The sequence below is a fragment of the Aquila chrysaetos genome, chromosome 8 (assembly GCF_900496995.4).
Source record: "Aquila chrysaetos chrysaetos chromosome 8, bAquChr1.4, whole genome shotgun sequence".
Lineage (NCBI taxonomy): Eukaryota > Metazoa > Chordata > Aves > Accipitriformes > Accipitridae > Aquila > Aquila chrysaetos.
The window spans coordinates 7,419,667-7,437,921 of NC_044011.1; the positions used below are offsets into that span (position 1 = coordinate 7,419,667).

An 18,255-nucleotide genomic window follows, 5' to 3' on the forward strand; every position below is an offset into this window, starting at 1 on the left:
TTTGGGGGTGACTAGGCATGTACTTCACAACTAAATAGTAAATTGTTTTAGCAGCATTAGGGACACCTCTTATACTGGAATAAGCAACATTTCCCCTGTGCCTTGCACACTTAGCAATGTGTAGGTGGTGTTTTCTGCTTCTCTCCATGCTCTGCACAAGTGATGGTGAATATCCAAGTGCTGAACTTGAAGTGGTTAATGCTGAGGCACTGAACAAATACAGCTTCTGCTGAGGAAATGTAGTCATCTTGTTTTAGTAATGAGCTTAAAGCATTTCAACATCTGCTCTCAGGGAGAAAAAGTAGTGTGGGGGATTTTGTTTGCTTGCTTTCAATCAGGAAAAGTAGCTTTTGATAACTTTGGTATAAAACCAAAAAAGCATAGGCAACTGAGACTTTTCCTCCATCAAAGAAGGATGCATGGCTTCTGTGCAGCTTAAAACCTGCCCCACTATTACTATTTACTGCTAGTATTTGAGACCTATCCACTACAGATTTCATCCATCTAATGCAGGCTTGATTGCACAGATCATAGGAAACTAGTCAGGCACAGCATGTTTCTTCCATAGTTGGGATGGTATAGTGACAGATTGAGGCTAATATGGGACTACGCTTCTGCTCTCTACTTCCCTGCCAGAAGGCTGCATTTTATGGTAAACTACAGAGGCTGTTGATGGATCCACATGTGGTAGCGGGCTGCATGAATCTAACATGATCATTGGGATGTGCTCAGACAATCTCCACTTGCTGTTGAGATTCTGCTTGTGCGTGGTCTGTGTATGCATTGCCTTCTGCCACTGTGCACTGACAGCAGTGTTGCCTTCATCACAGGGGGTGACCAATCCTTTAGCTGAACGGTCTCCATCAGCAGGTCTTCCATGTCATTTCCCTCCAGTTTGATAATTGTTTACTGTCAAGAGATGTACTTTGAAGTGTTCTTTAAGTGTGCCTCAGTCTTTCTGTGTTCCTCCCAAATCTGTGCCTGTATGTTGGAGAAGACAATACACGTGCATGTTCCATAGGTACAAATATCCTACAGAATAAAAAGGCTAGAAGTTGGCTACTTGCTTGAAATCTGTGTGTGTACGTACTGCAGGGCAGAATTCTTTCTGTCCCAGGAGGTCCATCCTTTTTGGTTGCAGTAGGTAGCAAGAATCACTGGAAAGGGCCAAAGAAACTTTTGTTGTTGTTGTTGTTATGCCTCAGGAGACTGAACTAATCTGCAGGAAAAGTTTCTAATGCTCTGCTCCTATTTTGTTCTTCTCTTAGGCAATCTCTGGGGAAACTTCAGCACACGTTTCGTTGTGCAGTCTGATTGCTTTGGAGATTAAGGGATGATCAGTGGCTGGGCCTCTTGTAGTTGAGCATTCAAGGCTTTCCAGGAGCCCTTTGGCAGCCAAAAATGGCATCAGACAGGTGATGCACTCCAATGGCTGGATGTAAACATCTGAAAGGGACAGGGGACTGTTACTACTTTGCCCCTAGCAATTTTTTTCCTCCCCCCTTCTACAATGCTATTGACACTTCAGAGACCTGACCTTTTCTCAGTGTTGGCACTTGGGGTAAATCATCCTTTAAGAAAATGTTTCCTGGAGCTGTTGTGTGCCTGGGAGATTATGAAGTTTAAGTTTTGCTTGCATGGTGGTGCAGCTGATCAGACAGGTAAGTGTCAGCCTTGGCCCAAAAAGCTATGTGCAGGTGTTTTGGGTTTGTGTGTTGGGGTTTTGGTAGTGGGGAAGGGTTTGCAGGGGTGGCTCCTGTGAGAAGCTGCTAGAAGCTCCCCCAGCTCCACGTTGGACCTGCTGCTGGCCAAGGCTGACCCATAGTGCTGGTGGTAGTCCCTCTGGGAGAACAGATTTAAGAAGGGAAATGTGCAGTGAGGGAGGGGATCACAATGTGAGAGGAACCCCTCTGCAGACACCGAGGTCAGTGAGGAAGGAGGGGAGGAGGGGATGCCCCCGCAGCCCGTGGTGAGACGGCAGCTGTCCCCCCCAGCCCATGGAGGGGAGCGGGGGCCCCTCAAGATGGCCAGGACTGCCTGGGAAAGCCCGCGCTGGAGCAGTCTGTGCCTGAAGGACTGCAGCCTGTGGAAGGGACCCACATGGGAGCAGTTCGTGAAGAACTGCAGCCCAGGGGAAGGACCCACGTTGGAGAAGTTGGTGGAGGACTGTCTCCCGTGGGAGGGACCCGACACTGGAGCAGGGGAAGAGTGTGAGGAGTCCTCCCCCTGAGGAGGAAGGAGCGGCAGAGACAAGGTGTGATGAACTGACCCCAACCCCCATTCCCCGTCCCCCTGCGCCGCTGGGGGGAGGAGGTGGAGAAATGGGGAGTGGGGTTGAGCCGGGAAGGAGGGAGGGGTGGGGGGAAGGTGTTCTAAGGTTTGGTTCTACTTCCTAATATCTTTGTTTTGATTTGATTGGTAGTAAATTAAATTGATTTTGTTTCTTCCCCAAGTTGAGTCTGGTTTTTGCCTGTGACCATAAGTGGTGACTGATCCCTCCCAGTCCTTGTCTCGACCCACAAGATTTTCCTTATGTTTTCTCCTCCCCATCCCACCGGGGGTGAGGAAGGAGTGAGGGAGCAGCTGCCTGGTCCTTTGTTGTCGGCTGGGCTGAAACCATGGCAGCAGGAAAGGAGGCTTCACTTGGGTGAAGACTTGATTGAAATTTTAAAAAGGAAACAGGAAAAAAAAAAAATTAGGTATGTGATGCTGGTGTGGCAGTGTGGCCAGCCTAATAATAGGTGATGTTTACAGTGTGGCAAGCAGGAAAAGGCATTTAAATACAGAGAGGGACCTTGGGAATCTCCTTGAAGGAGAGAGAATTTTTTGCTGGCATCTATGTCAGTAGTGCATGTTTTGGCCATGTTCTAGGTACACATAACCTGGGAGAAAAGGTTATGTAGCTGAAGCTTTGATTGAAGATGAGTGTACATGAATGCATGAGTTCTGGCATGAGGTGATTACGTTAAACCTAACTAGTACTAGAGTCATGAATGTAGAATTGGGTTGAGCTACTGACAGAAAATAATATTTCTCTGCACCTTTTCCCTTCTGTGCATCAAATGGGAAATAGTACTTTCCTTTTTCACAAAGCAGTGGAGGTGTAAGTTATTAGTGCAAAGTATCTTAATACAATTTATAGATAATGCTGTTAAGAAATTTTCTTCTGTACTGTACACTGCCAGTGTAGGAGTTGCCATAACACAGCAAAATATTGATGTGTCTAATCCCCCCCTACTCTGCATCTGGCAGCAGCCATTACCTAGTACTCAGGAAAGAGGTAAAAATAGGCTAAAAATCACCAAGTAGTCCGGTGCTTCGTTACACAGGAGACAAAAATACTTTTATACTCCTGAAGCAAGTTGCTGTTCTTGGCCTAGTTAGCATATCTGCAAATATTAGTTCTGCTAAACTGTGAATGTAGTTAACTAATCTTTCTGGGGGTGGGGGGAGTGGGGGGCAAATCCATAACTACCTCTTGCCCTGACCAGATTTCTTGTGTGTCTTCAGAGACCAACTGCTTTGAACTTCTGTCTGTTCCTTTGTGTGTTTTCTTGATCTGCTATGTTCCATGTATGCCATCCCTCCTTTCCCTTCTATTTCTTTATCCCGCTCCTAATGTGGTGGTTTTGGAAGTGGATTAATCCTAATTTTGTGATATTCAGTCCCTTTTCTGGCCCAATGTCTTTGTAAATGGATCATAGGGAGATTTCAGGAGGGAAGCATGGATTTTTCTGCTACTCTAGTGGTACAAAAGGATGTCAGTCCTAGTTGTCCATTAGATGTTACTGTAATGAAAATGACTGATCACTTTGTAGTGACAAAAAGGTTTCTAGCACTACATGATTAATCTTGTGTTTCAAATTCTTAATTACATCAAATATGCCCACTTCTAATATGGGAAACTTAGTTTGCTGAATACTTGGGAATCTGAAGCTTGTGGACATCTAAAGATGCTTTTCCTCATGAATGAAGATTCTAGCAGAATACTTAAATTGTTAAGAAGAAAATCAGTATTCTTATTAATGAGGGAGACGCTGTTCTTGCAAAATCTCTAGCCAAAACCAGTCCCATAGAGTTCAGTGGGATTACATGGGTGAGTAAATGCAGCAAAGGGAAAAAAATGACTGAAAACCACAATATTTGAATTTCTTTTTAGTTGAGGTTGAGAAATTCTGCTTTTCTTTAGGTGGGGATAAGGGATGGAATATGAAATGCATGCTTTGATTAGTCCAGTAAATTTGAACACTGAATTTAGGTCCAGTTCACATCTTGGTGCTGACAGTGCAGTGAATCTACTGCAGGGTACATGCATTATGCTTATAACAAAAGTATATATGCTAAAGCAATAACAAGATATCATCACTTGGTCTTCTCTTTGTTTCTACCTTATGCATGTACGGACTGACCAAACAGATCTGGAAGTATACCGGTGTTTTGAGATATCCTGGTTTGGTAATAGGTTAATACCTAAGGAAGCATGTAACTGCATGTCTCAAGAGTTGAGTGAAGTTCTTAGAAAAGATGTAAAAATAATAGATCTGCATGCACGTGTTTTTAACTTGACTGCAGATGCAATGATCCCAGACTCATTGCCTTGATTTGCCCCCCCCCTAAGATTACCTGTGCCTGTCCCACTTCCCCAGTTCCCTGCTGTTACATACACTTTGCTACTGCTCTCAGCCTGTGGCATCCGAGCTTTGTGTCCCAAAGGCTAAAATGCAATCCTGTGAATTGGAGCTAAACAGAGATTTTAAAAATCAAGATGATGCGTATGATATAGGCTTTGGAATAGGCTGCCCAGGGAAGTGGTTGAGTCACCATCCCTGGAGGTATTCAAAAAGCGCGTAGATGAGGTACTCCATAACATGGTTTAGTGGGCATGGATAATGGTTGGACTCGATTATCTTGAAGGTCTTTTCCAACCTAAATGATTCTATGATTCTATATGATCATGTACAATCTTCATATATCTTCTCTGGGAACATGTGTCTGATGGATGAAGGTGTCTGGGTTTTGTAAAGCAAGTGTCATTTGTGCTCTCAATTTGTTCCACTTGATCTTGGCTCTGGCCTCACAGCTGTTGGCACTGCAAGGCTGTTTGGGAGAGCCAGTCTGGGTAAAGCTTCTTCTGGGAAGAAGCAGGGGTAGAACACAAGAGCCAGGGAGTGTGTAGCAGCCAGATATTGTAGCTTCGCATTTCAGGTACATGTCTGTTATGTGATTGACATCACTCCCACTGTATTTCTTTGTGAGCAGAGAGTAAAGCCAGTGATCTAGATATTTAATTGCTCAATCTGTAAAGCAGATGAAGCTGCATAATTGGTGTTACAAGTTGTTAGTTCAGTGTTGGTGCAGATGTCAAGGGAAGTGTTCATCTTGTACCACAGAAGTAAAAGACTGGGTTCAAGCAACAGTATCTAAATGCACGGCTCTATTTTGGCTGTGGGTGAGGTCTGATATTTTTTTTTTTCTTTTTTTTTTTTTTAATCATAGTCAGTGAATTTGACTCTCTCTCCTAACCCTGCTTGGCATTTAGACTTACAGGGCAGCTTACTTGTGTTAAATAGAGCTTGAGGGATCTGAGGCGGGACTGGAGGAGGAACACTGCTCGAATGTTCCTTTGTAAACTGGCAGAAGAGTTTTTGCTGTTAACAAAGTTGCTCTGGATTTGTGCAGCGCTGCTGCTATGGAAATAAGCTGTGGCTTTTTGAGCATGGAACAGAAGAAAAATGCACTTTGCACACTGACTATTCCGAAATGGTTCTTTGAAGAGCAGTGATTTATTTAGCAGTAACGCCTTTCGGAACATGATAAAGTTGCCTGAACAAGGTAACGTGTGTGTTTTAACCCCAATTTGAGGAGAATCCGAATCAACATCTGCATGAATCGTGCTCTCTGCAGCTGGGTATCTGGCGCAGCGTGTCATGCCTGTTACGGTAAGGTTGTAATAGGCCGTGAGAGCCGAAGCAGAAGGAAACGGTATCTGAACAGACAGGCTTTACTACAGGCTTCGTGACAAAGAAATACAGTAGCAAAGCAAGTGATAAGTAAGGTAGCTCTTTTTAAGACTGGAATAATATCGGGCTCGGTGAACTTCACCCATCATTCCGTTGGCTGCGCTGCCTACCACGCTACGAACGCTCTGAATGGGGGGGGAAGGGGGGCCCGTTCCCCGTCTCTTTCCTCCTCCACGCCCCAGCCCCAGCCCTGCCATCCTTCCCCAGGCAGCGGCCGGGGCTCGGCGGGGCGCAGCCGCCCCCTCCCCGCCGCGGGGGGCCGCGCTGCCGTCGCCATAGCAGCGCCCGCCGCCGCCGCCGCCTCCTCGGGCTCAACTTTACCCCGCGCTTAAAAGCGAGAGCCGCCGCCGAGGGGGGGACACGGGACGGGGCTGCGGAGCGGCCGGCCTCGCCTTGCCCTGCCTCCGCGCCTGCGGAGCGCCCGCGCCCCGCCTGCGAGCGAGCGAGCGAGCGATCGAGCCAGCCGCCCCGGGGTGCGGCGGCGGGCCGGCGGGGAGCCATATTGCCGAGCGGGCGGAGGGTCCCGGGCAGGGCTCCGCCGGGGCTCCCGGCCGCCGCCGCTACCCTCCTGCCCCGCTTCCCTCGGCGGCCGCCGCCGCGCTTTCCTTTTCTGCTCGATCCCGGCGCCCGGCAGGCATCGCCCAGCATGCCGATCGCCCACTTGCTGGAGCTATGGAAGGGGATAGAGGTGGAGCCCATGGAGACGGAGGTGAGCGGCCGCCGGCGGCCCCCCTCTCCCGCCGCCTTCGGTGCTGCCCCGAACCTGGCGCAATGGGGTGCGATGGGGGATCCCCGCCGCCTCCGCTCGCTACCGGCGGCGCGGCGAGAGGCTCGGCTCGGGAACCTGTTGCCCCGCACCCGGAGTGGTTTGGAGCGGGGCGGGGGGGGTGGGGTCCGGCGGCCTCTGCCCACCCCCGCACCCCGCGGCGAGTTCGGGTGGGAACCGTAGGGCTGGGGCGGCTGGAAGGGAAGGAGCGCGTAAAGGGGATGGAAACCTGCAAAGCCGGCCGAGTGGAGCTTGGGCTCGCGTTTAAACGCGACGTGCGTGAGCGCTAATCTCAGCCTAGGCTAGGTCCGCCGTCCTCGCTTCTGTTGTGATTTCTGAGCTTCCCCGTGTTTGTTTCAGCATCGGCGCAAAATAAAAGTCGGAGCCTCGCCCGTCGGCCCTAAGCGCAGGGCTGCGCTGTCGGGAGCGTGCGGGACACACACGCCGCGGTGATGAGCGGGCTGGCGTGTGCTCGCGGTCCGTCTCGTAGAGTTCCGTTACCTGCGATTTAAGGTTGCCTGAGGTCGTCAGCGAAAGGGGTCTGTTGGTGCAGCAGTGGGCAGGGTGGGTTCCTGAGTGTTTCTGGGGCTCTCGGGTAGTGCAACAAAAAAAGTATTTCTGGTCAACCGTCTCTCAGCCCAGGGTGTGAATTTGTAACGGGTGATGGAAATAGATGAGTGAAACCTGGCGGGGGTGTGTTTAATTTGTAATGCTCCTCCTCCCCCCACACCGGTGCTTTGGTCAGAGTACCGTAACAGGGTTTTGGGGAGAGGGACGGAGCGGGGTGCAACTTAACTAGCCAGGTGACAGGGCTCACAAAACACTTGCCTCAAAAGAGGAGTTGCTGAACTGTGGAAAAGGCTTCATTCGTATAGAGTGCTAGTTTACATATTTAAACAATACAGGAGAAGTGATACTATAATGTATTATACCAGCATAGCTCATTCTGGAGTCCCTAGGTTAAGAATGAGTTTGGGGGGCTTCCGGAGGTTTGTATCGCGTAATTCATTTCTGAGCGCTGCCGCTTGCTCTGCTTTGTGTGATGCAAGGAATCGGAGGGCTAACAAACAGGTTGTATCTTGGAAATAGCGTTTTCTTCCTGATTTTGTTTAAGAAGTCAGCTGACACCTTGTTATGTCACTTTCCCAATGAGAAGACTTGTATAACTATACTTAGTGTGAACAGGTTTTCTTTCCTGAACATGTAGAAATGATGCTTTTCTCCCCACCCCCAAGTCTGCCTTTCTATTGACCACAGTGTTCAAAGTGCATGTACATGCTTGTTCTCTTCCTTCCTCCCTCCCTCCCTCCTAAAACCAGTTTGTTTTGTTAGTGTCCGTATTTTTCTTTCTGCCCCAGACAGAAAACACTTCAGTTGTTGCTCAGATTGCTTTTTCTGCCCTCATCTTCTGGGGAAAAACTTCCCTAGATCATAGGGTAAGCTCCTGCACTAAGGCCCAATGCCCATTGTTTGGGACCACAGCTTTCTATTGTCACCTCTTTAGTTGGTAGAGGACCTTTTAGACCTTTCTTCCAGAAGAAACCATGTGGGTCTCCTTACCGAGTGTACCTGACCCGTTACAATGCTAGTTAACCAGATATTTGGTTTTGTGGGTGGGTTTTGGTTTGGGTTTTTTTTTTTTTTTTCATTTCCTGCTTTAAAGAATACCATAGCTGTGAGCTATACTGTTCTATCACTCTTGCTGAGATTTCACTTACAAAAAGCTTACAGAGGGTTAAGGAAGGACAGGCACAAACTTTTGCAGTTCAGATGAGAACAACAGATAAAGCACCATTTATTGGCTCAATTTATTGTTATCTCTGAGCAGGTTAAAGATATGCTATAGCTTATAACCCTTTTAAATCATGCTGTAGATAGAATTCCTAAAGTACTGTTTGCCCAAATCTAGTGAAGGTACATAGAAATTAATTTCATCTCTTGTGGGCTATTGTCCATGAAGACCAGTCGTCTTTTCAAACAGCAACGACGTTTACTCTTTAATGAGCTGAATGCAGCTTAAACACTAGCGATTGGACTGATTTGAGGGAGCTGCCACAGGCTCTGAATCTGTGTGGGATAAAATGTTTTCATGATTGTCTGCAAGTTGTTCTTTTTCACAGAAGCTTTTCACAGTTAGTAGACAAGGAGGGAGACAGTTTTATTCTTTTATGCATATGGACCTCTTTCTCCTCCCCTTCCTTAATGCCAAAAAACCTTCTAAAATAGAGGCATTTATGAGTGCCTGTGCATGACTCAGGTGAATGACTTGCAGATATTAAAGACAGCATTTATAGTAAATCAATTGCTTGATAAGGAAAAGTGCATTGAGGGCATGTTCTGTATTATGTTTTATAAAGGAAGATTGGAGCAAAATCCTGTTTCTTTCACCTGTTGACTCAGGAGGTCGTTAATTGTGTCTGACAACTAAGCAAGAAAATTGGGGTATTTGCTGGGTCTAGAATTTCTTTGTGGGTAGGCAAAGTTATTGATCCCTCTCAAGCTGGATGGATGGGGTAGTGAATTGCAGCCCTGGGAATATTTTCCTGAGGAAGTGCTGCATGATCAAGCTCTATGTAATCTTTCTACCTATTTTCCAAAGGGTTCATCACTTCATAGATTTCAGCTGACCACCCATTAAATGACAATATTTAAATGGGAGTTGAGTGTTTAGAAAATTTGATCCTGTGTATACATATATTCTCCCTTCTCAGCAAGAAATACTGTTCTTGTTCTCTAGTTTATTCATGGATAATCTTGTTTAGTTCTTCATTGTGCAATTTCTATGACAAATGTGGCTTTGACTATTCATCAGCAATTTTAATAGTGCTAGTGTGCTCTTGCTTTCTCCTATATCTCTTAGTACAGGTAAATTAACCTTTGAATCCATGAGGACCTGCTCTCTCCAAGATGTACAAAATGCCGAGGGTGGAGAATTGAACATGCCTGCTACAGTAGTATAAATTTGGAGTGACTTAACTGACTAAAAGTAAACTGACTGTATTTTGTGCTAGAATCTGGCTTAGACTTGTGTATTTCTCAATAACATGTATTTACAAGACTTTTTTCCTCTCTCTTCTCCTCTCTGTTCACTAGCCTGTGGTGGAAGATGCTGCCCTGGATGAAGAACCTGTAAAAGAGGTAAATCTGTTTTGTTCATGGATCACACAAATGTTAGGAAATTATTATGATATAATCTTCTGCCTTCGTGGAAACAAAATGTCTCCGGTACTTCTCCACATGCTTCTGGCCCTGAAGATGCAAAACCAACCCATTTTTTGGTCTCTTATTACAAGATCAAGTGAAAAAAGGATAATAGACTTGTTCAACTACAGGTTAGGGAATTTTATTTTCCATATATTATCCTTGTGCTGGTTTTCCAAGAAAGAACATAAAACTTCATGAGGTCTATTGATTTCTTGCAGAGAAGATTTTTGTGATGACCTCAAAAAGAGTAGCTGTCATCAGAACAATGCTTGTGTATTGTGAATTGTGCCTGATGAATTAACGCCAAATACTATTAAATTGAATTAATTTCTGTTTGTCCACTAGGACGGCTCTTCATCCAGAGCAAGACTGAGCTCTTTCCTTCAAGTTAATCTATTGTTTGTATTATAGTAGCATTGTACTATTGTGCTAATTTAAAACAAACCCAAAAATACCTACAGAAAACCACAAGTCTTGCCTCAAAGTGTTTAAATGTCAAAGAGAAGAGATAGAAGGTGATATGAAGATACAAAGCAGGTGAGGACAATTCAACATTCACTGTTATGATGAGCTGAGGGCAAAGCTTGACTGTAAAACTGGCTGCTGCTTGTCCTAGGTGCTGCTGGTTTGTGTAGAGCAAATCAAGGTGTGCTTGAAAGTTTGTTGGGCATCTCCTGATTTCAAGAAGTGAGGGAGACTGAATCCTTTCAGGATTGAAGGAAGGCTGCAAAGGCACTTGTCTAAATAGCCACCTTTGAACACACTAAGCTTCCCAGTATCTCTTATTCTTTGAAATTTCAAACTTACCTTTGTGATGTTTAGTTTTCAGTGCAAGGGTAAGTTTTTGTTACTTTCTGCTATGTTAAAGGAATAGTTTTAACCCCCCTAATGACAGAAAGGAAGAAGAAATCTTAGTTTTGAGCTCTGTGAAATGGATGCAACTTCCAAATGTAACTTTTTCCCCCCTTTTCTGTTTTTTAAAAAAACAGCACTAAATTACTCTTCAGAAAGCTTGGGGCTGAAATGAAGTGCAGGTGTCAGGGCTTATCACATTCTTTGAGGATATTGCTGAAGATTAAATTTCTGGTTTGTGGGTTTGGGTTTTCGGATTTTTTTTTTTGTGAAGATAGCCTTAATTTCCTAAAAGAATTTAAACCTAGTTAACTTTCATTAGGGATGCATCTTATAATTCTTAAGTTTTAAATTTGGCAGAAAAAAATTGCATGTAATGAGTACTTATATAGAAAATGCAGTCCTGTCTTCTCTTATTTTCTGATGTGTTCACTGCTGTAAGTATTACAATTTGCAGTTTGGTATCTGCAATAGCGTTTATCTTTCTGTATGTCTACTCCTGCCTCAGCAAGGCAATTGCAGTGTCTGTGTGCCAAGTGGGAGGATGTACTTATGTCTGATTGAAAAACCTGCTGCACTTGTGCATTATAAAACCACATACACAGGGACCGCTAACAAATCATTGACAGTGATATTTCACTGTCCAATGTAGAAGTACCCTCACCCTTCACTTAACTTTCCTCCATTCGCCTTCGTTATGCAGTACTACAGAAAAATACAATAAGAAAAACTGGCTGGTTTTTGCCCTTACTCTGCCACTGTCATGTTATTTTAACCCTTTACTGGCTTAGTCTGTAAGCCTGTTCTATTTCTATGAAGCTTGCATCTTACTGTAGTGGTATTGTAGGAAAGAACGGTCTGCTGTTCTGGTGGCTTTCTTACTGATAGCTGTACTGTGCCCAAGCCCAAAGCCATTTTTTTCAGGAAACATTAAAGCATGGCTTAAAGGGTGAATTTAAATCATGTAATGCAATGGATCACATTTGCTCAAAGGATGGTCTTGTAAATAACCTGCTTTTAGGCTATGTTGGCCTCCTGCTGTTTCTCTTATCCCATGTGTAGTATGGACAAATGAGATGGCAAAATGTATTATAAAAACTGCACTTCTCATTTTTGAGGCCTGATCTTGCTGTTGGTGGGCAAGTACTTTAAAAGTCTTGGGGGACATAAATTAACAGCATTGTTGGATACAGCAAGCGTTTCTTGGTCCTAGAGTAGTGTGTGTCAGCTCTGCTCTAGAATTGTCACCCAAATTACTCAGGGTTGCTATCACCAGGGTGTTCGCCTAGGAGGTCCTCCCAAAGCCCATGGACCCTGTTTGTCCTGCTTTGAGGGTCCACAAAGGCAAGCAAGTTAGTTTCTGGGCAGCCTGTTCTAGTGTTTGATCACCCTAAGAGCAAAAACATTTTCTTGTGTTTAAATAGAATTTCCTGTGTTTTGGTTTGTGCCCGCTGCCTCTTGTCACTTCACTGGATACCACTGAGAAGACTCTGGCTCTGTTCTCTTTACTTCCTTCAGGTATTTATACATAAGATCCATTCTCCATTCCTTCCCTGTCCCCTGCGTTGTCTTCTCCAAGGGGAACATTCCAGCTTTCTCAGACTTCCCTTTTAGGTCGGGTCCTCTCACCCCTTAATCATTTTTGTGGTGGTCCACCTTCACTGGGCTTGCATTAGTACGTTAATGTCTCTGGTGCACTGGGAAGCCCAGAACAGGATACCACTCTAGATGTCTCGCCAGTGCCAAGTAGAAGGGAAGGATCACCTCCCTTGACCCGCTGGCAACGCCTTTTCTAATAGAGCCCAGGGTGTTGTCAACTTTCTTTGCCAAAAGGGTGCATTGCTGGCTCACGTTCAATTTGTCCACTGGACCCCCAGCTCCTTTTCTGCAAAAATGACTTCCAGCTGTTTGGCCCCCAGCCTGTAGCAGTGCATAGGGTTATTCTTCCCGAGGTGCAGGACCTTGCATTTCCCCTTTGCTGAGCTTCAGGGTACTCCCGTCAACCAATTTCTCCAGTCAGTAAAGGTCCCTCTGGACAGCAGCACAGCTCTCCGGTGTATCAGCTACTCCTCCATGTTTTGTAACGTGTACAAACTTGCAGAGTGTGTACTCTGTCCAATCATCCCAGTCATTAATGAAGATGTTGAACAATACTGGACCCAGTATTGACCCCTGGGGTATGCCACTAGTGACTGACCTCCAGCTGGACTTTGTGCTGATCACAACCCTTTGAGTACGGCAGTTCAGTTTTTGATCCATCTCGCTGTCCACTTATCTAGTCACTACTTCATCAAGTTGTCTGAGATGGTGATATTGAAACAATGTCAAAAGCCTTGCTTCATCAAGATAAAAACCACTCACTGCTCTGCCCTCACCCACCAGAACAGTCACCTCTTCATAGAAGGCTGCCAGGTTGTTTAAGTGCAATTTTCCTCTTCACAAATCTATGTTGCCTACTCCAAATCATCTCCTTGTCGTTCATATGTTTGGGAATTCTTTCTAGAAGGATTTGCTTCATCACCTTTCCAGGGATCAAGGTGAGTCTGAGTGGCTTGCAGTTCCCTGGATCCTCCTTCTTGAAGGTAGGAACTACATTTTGCTTTCTTCCAGCTCTCAAGAAGCTCTTCTAATTGCCATGAATCTTTGGAGTATTGAGAGTGGCCTTCACAATGACATCAGCCAGCTCCCTCAGCACTCACAGATATATCTTATCAGGTCCTACAGATTTTTTTTTTTAAATGTCCAGTTTAAATGTCCCTAACCTGATTCTCTTCCACCAAGGACAAGTCTTTCTTTGCTGCCTGTCTCGGGGACTTGGGATTCCCAAAGGCCCGGTACTGCCAGTAAAGACCAAGGCAAAGAAGGCACTGGGTACCTTGGCCGCCTTGCATCCCTTGTCACCATCTCCCCTTCCCCACTCGGCAGCAGGATCAAAGGTATTTCTTTTGCTGCTGATATACCTGTAGCAGCCCTTCTTGTTGCCCAGGGTTGTGATCCTGCTTTTTGCTTTGTTCTTTTCTCTCAGGATCTTGAGTTCCTCCTTCTTGTGGTAACTGCAACCAAGACTGCCCTTGAACTTCACATTCCTGACGAGTCCTTCCTTGTTTGTAAGGATCAGGCCCAGCAGAACAATTTCCCTCAGCAGCTCCTTGATCACCTGTGTCAGGGAGTGCATTCATCAATGCAGAAATCTCCTGAATTGCTTGTGCACTTTCAGAAGATACCAGGGTGGATAAAGTGGATCCTTTGAGGATCAGGGCCTGCACACGTAAGGCTTCTTCCAGTTGTCTGAAGAAAGGCTCTACTTCTTCCTGATCGGGTTTTCTGTAGCAGGTACCTGCCACAGCATCGAGGCACATCTGTGCTAGTGTAATGCTGAACTGCCAGTAACAGCCTCTCTTTCAAAGGTGCTAGAGTAGTATTCAACTACAGAGACAATGGAGAATGTTTCCAGGCTGTTTGTTGTGGTCATCACTAGGATTACCTCAAAACAGCTTAACCAGTGTACACAAGTACTAGAATTGCTGGTATATCACTTCATTTCTCTGACCAAAAAAAAAGCAGCTAACTTAAGGCAGGTCAGAACATTCTGGTTTGCCATTCAAAGAGTTGCTGTTGTTGCAAAATTGGAGAGGTGGTTGTTGGTTTTTTTCAGTAGTATCTGGTAAACTTTCCCTTGTGTCTCCCACTTCAATTGATCAAAGGTCTCAATACACCTAGTACAGACTGTTTAATCCATTATAAAACTAAATGTATGTTGTGGATGATTTTTAATAGTAATCATAATGACTGCGTAGCAAAGTAAAAAAAGTCTGCATCTTGGTTGTTAAGCTCGCAGGCCACAGCTTAGTATGCATATTGAGGGTCTACAAAACAGAATAACTGTAAATTTCTCTGCCGCTTCATGAGTTGTGTGTTTTGGATGTTGGCAATGATCAACCTTCCTGGGGCAGGAGGTTGTTAAAGAGAATGACTGAAGTTTCTTGGTTATTTGTATCTGTGTATGTTTTTATATGTATATATACCCCCCCCGATGTGCCCAGCAAGGTCATGGAGTGGATCCTCCTGGAAACTGTGCTAAGGCACATGGAAAGTAGGGTGGTGATTGGTGACAGCCAACATGGCTTCACTAAGGGCAAATCGTGCCTGACAAATTTGGTGGCCTTCTGTGCCGGGGTTACAGCATTGGTGGATAAGGGAAGAGCAATGGATGTCATCTACCTGGACTTGTCCAAAGCATTTGGCACTTTCCCGTGTGACATCCTTGTCTCTGAATTGGAGAGACGTGGATTTGATGGATGGACCACCTGGTGGATAAGGTATTGGCTGCATGGCTGCACTCAAAGAGCTGTGGTCAACGGCACGATACCCGAGTGGAGAGCAGTGACAAGTGGCGCTCCTCAGGGGTAGGTATTGGGACCGGTGCCGTTTAACGTCTTTGTCGGCGACGTGGACAGGGGGATTGAGTGCACCCTCAGCAAGTTTGCAAATGACACCAAGCTGCGTGGTGCTGTTCCAGAGGGACCTTGACAGGCACGAGAGGTGGGCCTCTGCAAACATCATGAAGTTCAACAAGGGCAAGAGCAAGGTCCTGCACATGGGTCGGGGCAATCCCAAGCACAAATACGGGCTGGGAGAGGAGTGGATTGAGAGCAGCCCTGAGGAGAAGGACTTGGGGGTGTTGGTTGACGAGAAGCTCAACATGACCTGGCAATGTGCACTTGCAGCCCACAAAGCCAACCGTACCCTGGGCCGCATCAAAAGAAGCGTGGCCAGCAGGTCAGGAGAGGTGATTCTCCCTCTCTACTCTGCTCTCGTGAGACCCCACCTGGAGTACGGTGTTCAGCTCTGGGGCCCCCACATAAGAAGGAGATGGACCTGTTGGAGCGAGTCCAGAGGAGGGCCACAAAGATGATCAGAGGGCTGGAGCACCTCTCCTGTGAAGACAGGCTGAGAGAGTTGGGGTTGTTCAGCCTGGAGAAGAGAAGGCTCCAGGGAGACCTTATAGCAGCCTTCCAGTACCTGAAGGGGCCCTACAGGAAAGCTGGAGAGGGACTTTTTACAAGGGCATGTAGTGGTAGGACAAGGGGTAATGGCTTTAAACTGAAAGAGGGTAGATTTAGGTTAGATGCAAGGGAAAAGCTCTTCACTGTGAGGGTGGTGAGGCACTGGAACAGGTTCCCCAGAGAGGCTGTGGATGCCCCAACCCTGGCAGTGTTCAAGGCCAGGCTGGATGGGGCTTTGAGCAAGCTGGTCTAGTGGAAGGTGTCCCTGCCCATGGCGGGGGGGTTGGAACTAAATGGTCTTTAAGGTCCCTTCCAACCCAAACCATTCTAAGGTATGTTTCTATGATGCAAAAAAACCCCTCTGTACCTTACTAAAAAACTGAGGTCATAGGAACAGCATGTCCTTTCAAGGAAAAACAAATAGGAAGCTGATCATCAAATGAGTGGTATGGTACAGAGTGTAGAGAAGTATAATTATATATAATATGATGTAAAAACTCTTGAGGAGGGAAGCCTAGTTCAGGTTGCTAGATGATGACAACAATATGTTTACTTAACATGTTGCTTTTTTCTTTCTCTATAAAAAACCACAAACCCTCAGAATTAAGGAACCATGTTTTAAAAAAAAGTTCAAAGTAATGAAACATTGTTTTCTTATCAAGGAATGCATTATGATCACAGTAAATAAGTAACTGTGAGTCCAGATATTATTCTACACACCTCTCTAAAACACAGATGCATACAAGTCTCTCTGGGATGACTTTGTTTCTTTCTATAAAAGTAGATACTGAGTGAGCTCAAATGCAGGCCCTTAACTGATTACTGGAATGTGATGACCTTGCATAGATCCTTACAAAATTATACTGGTGATGTATTTAAGAAACAAATTATGGGTATTTTCTCCTTCCCACAGTTCTTCTTTGAGCATGTTATGTAGGTAGTGTAAGCTGTTTTACCTTAAGTAAATTTAAAAAAAAATTTTAAAAATATCAAGTGCTTGGCTCTGATGAAGGATTTGGTAGGTAATAACTTCATAAATTGATTTTAGAAATCAAATTCTTTTATGTATTCTGGGAATTCATCCACAGTGCCCATATTCTAACACTTTTCTCTCTTTTTTTTTTTTTTTCTTCTTTTTTTTTGGTAAATAACTGCAATTTGTTTTGGAATGAAGTTGATCAGGCAACCAACAGAATATTGGTTTCTGTTTAACTTCATGCAAAATAACATATATAAAAATGTGCCCTTGATGGAGGTGGAGGGTTATTCCATCATTGACTTTGGATAAAGTGTGAGAGGGGACAGCTGGGGTTATGGAATGAATGAAGTCTCCCCTTCTCCTATTGCATCCCAGGGCCTGTGTTCAGAATCCCAGCACTAGAGGGAAAGCTGACAGAACAGCTGCGCTGCTGTCTTTGAGCATTTTGTTACTTCTGATTCTTTAGAAATTGACTTCTTTTTGTCATCGTCCTTATCAACTGGATTGGGACAGACATAGGGGAGATATCAGTATAAAAAGAAGAAAACCTGATTTTTTTTTTTTTTTTACTTCTCCCCTCCCCCCCCTACAATTCATACAGCAAATAGAGAGATACATAAAACTTCAAATGTTTTGGGCAAAGTAGTGTGTAGAAAAAGTTACTACACAAACCGAAAGAATCGTGATCATTCAACTTAAAATGTTTAAGTTAATGTTAAACTTTGGTTTCTAGCTATTTTTACTGCACAGTGTCTGCTGCTTTTTTGAATTACTCTTACTGCTTTCTGACTGTGCTGTTGTGGCTCAGATGCATCAGAGACAGGATAATAGCATTTAAAAAAACTTCTGAAAAAGTCTGTGAACCTTGTTCAGGGTTTCTCAACCCCTCTGGCTTTCTGCAGCCATTGCTAAGATGCTGATGATCTACGGTGAGTGGCAACCTGCATTGAAACAATTCTCTCCATCGTGGAAGGGTGACAGATCCCACTTCTCAGAAACCTTGGTCTTTAAGAACCAAAAATGAACTCGGGTTCAATATCTGTTGAGACCCTAGATGAGGAGGTGATGTGTTTTCAGCTGGCAGAGAAGGTAGCTGACAATTGTAATTGGTGGCAGAGCTTTTCTTACTTGACATAACAGCTGATGCTTGTTCCCACTGAAATGTAACTCCTACATGTGTTGGCCGTGATCTTCTTGAGCCTTTATTGAATCAGGACTTCGCTGTGGCAGTGATCTTGCCTCTGCTCCTGATGCTCCAAGAAGTATTGACGCAGTGGGACGATGCAGTCTGCAGAGTTCAGGGACAATGCATGGCGGTGGTGTGTGTGTGTTTTTTGGTTGTGTGTTTAGGATTTTTTTAAGTTTGCAGTGTTTAGCTATTGAACAAGCAGCTAACCAACCAGATTTTTTCCTAAGTGGACACCAAAA

General features: G+C 45.0%; 1 protein-coding gene across 2 annotated transcripts in view; it reads left to right on the plus strand.

Annotated features, from left to right (window-relative positions):
• Nucleotides 1–6,396: 6,396 nt before the first annotated feature.
• The window catches only part of RPS6KA2 (ribosomal protein S6 kinase A2), a 318,108-nt gene continuing 306,249 nt past the window's right edge, over nt 6,397–18,255 (plus strand). For both annotated transcript variants that reach the window (XR_005933002.1, XM_030022665.2), the window contains exons 1-2: nt 6,397–6,729; nt 9,880–9,924. Coding sequence is in view for 1 of the 2 variants with exons in the window: in XM_030022665.2 (XP_029878525.1) it covers nt 6,667–6,729; nt 9,880–9,924 (108 nt within the window). In the remaining variant the exon portion in view is untranslated. The remainder of the gene's footprint in view (nt 6,730–9,879; nt 9,925–18,255) is intronic.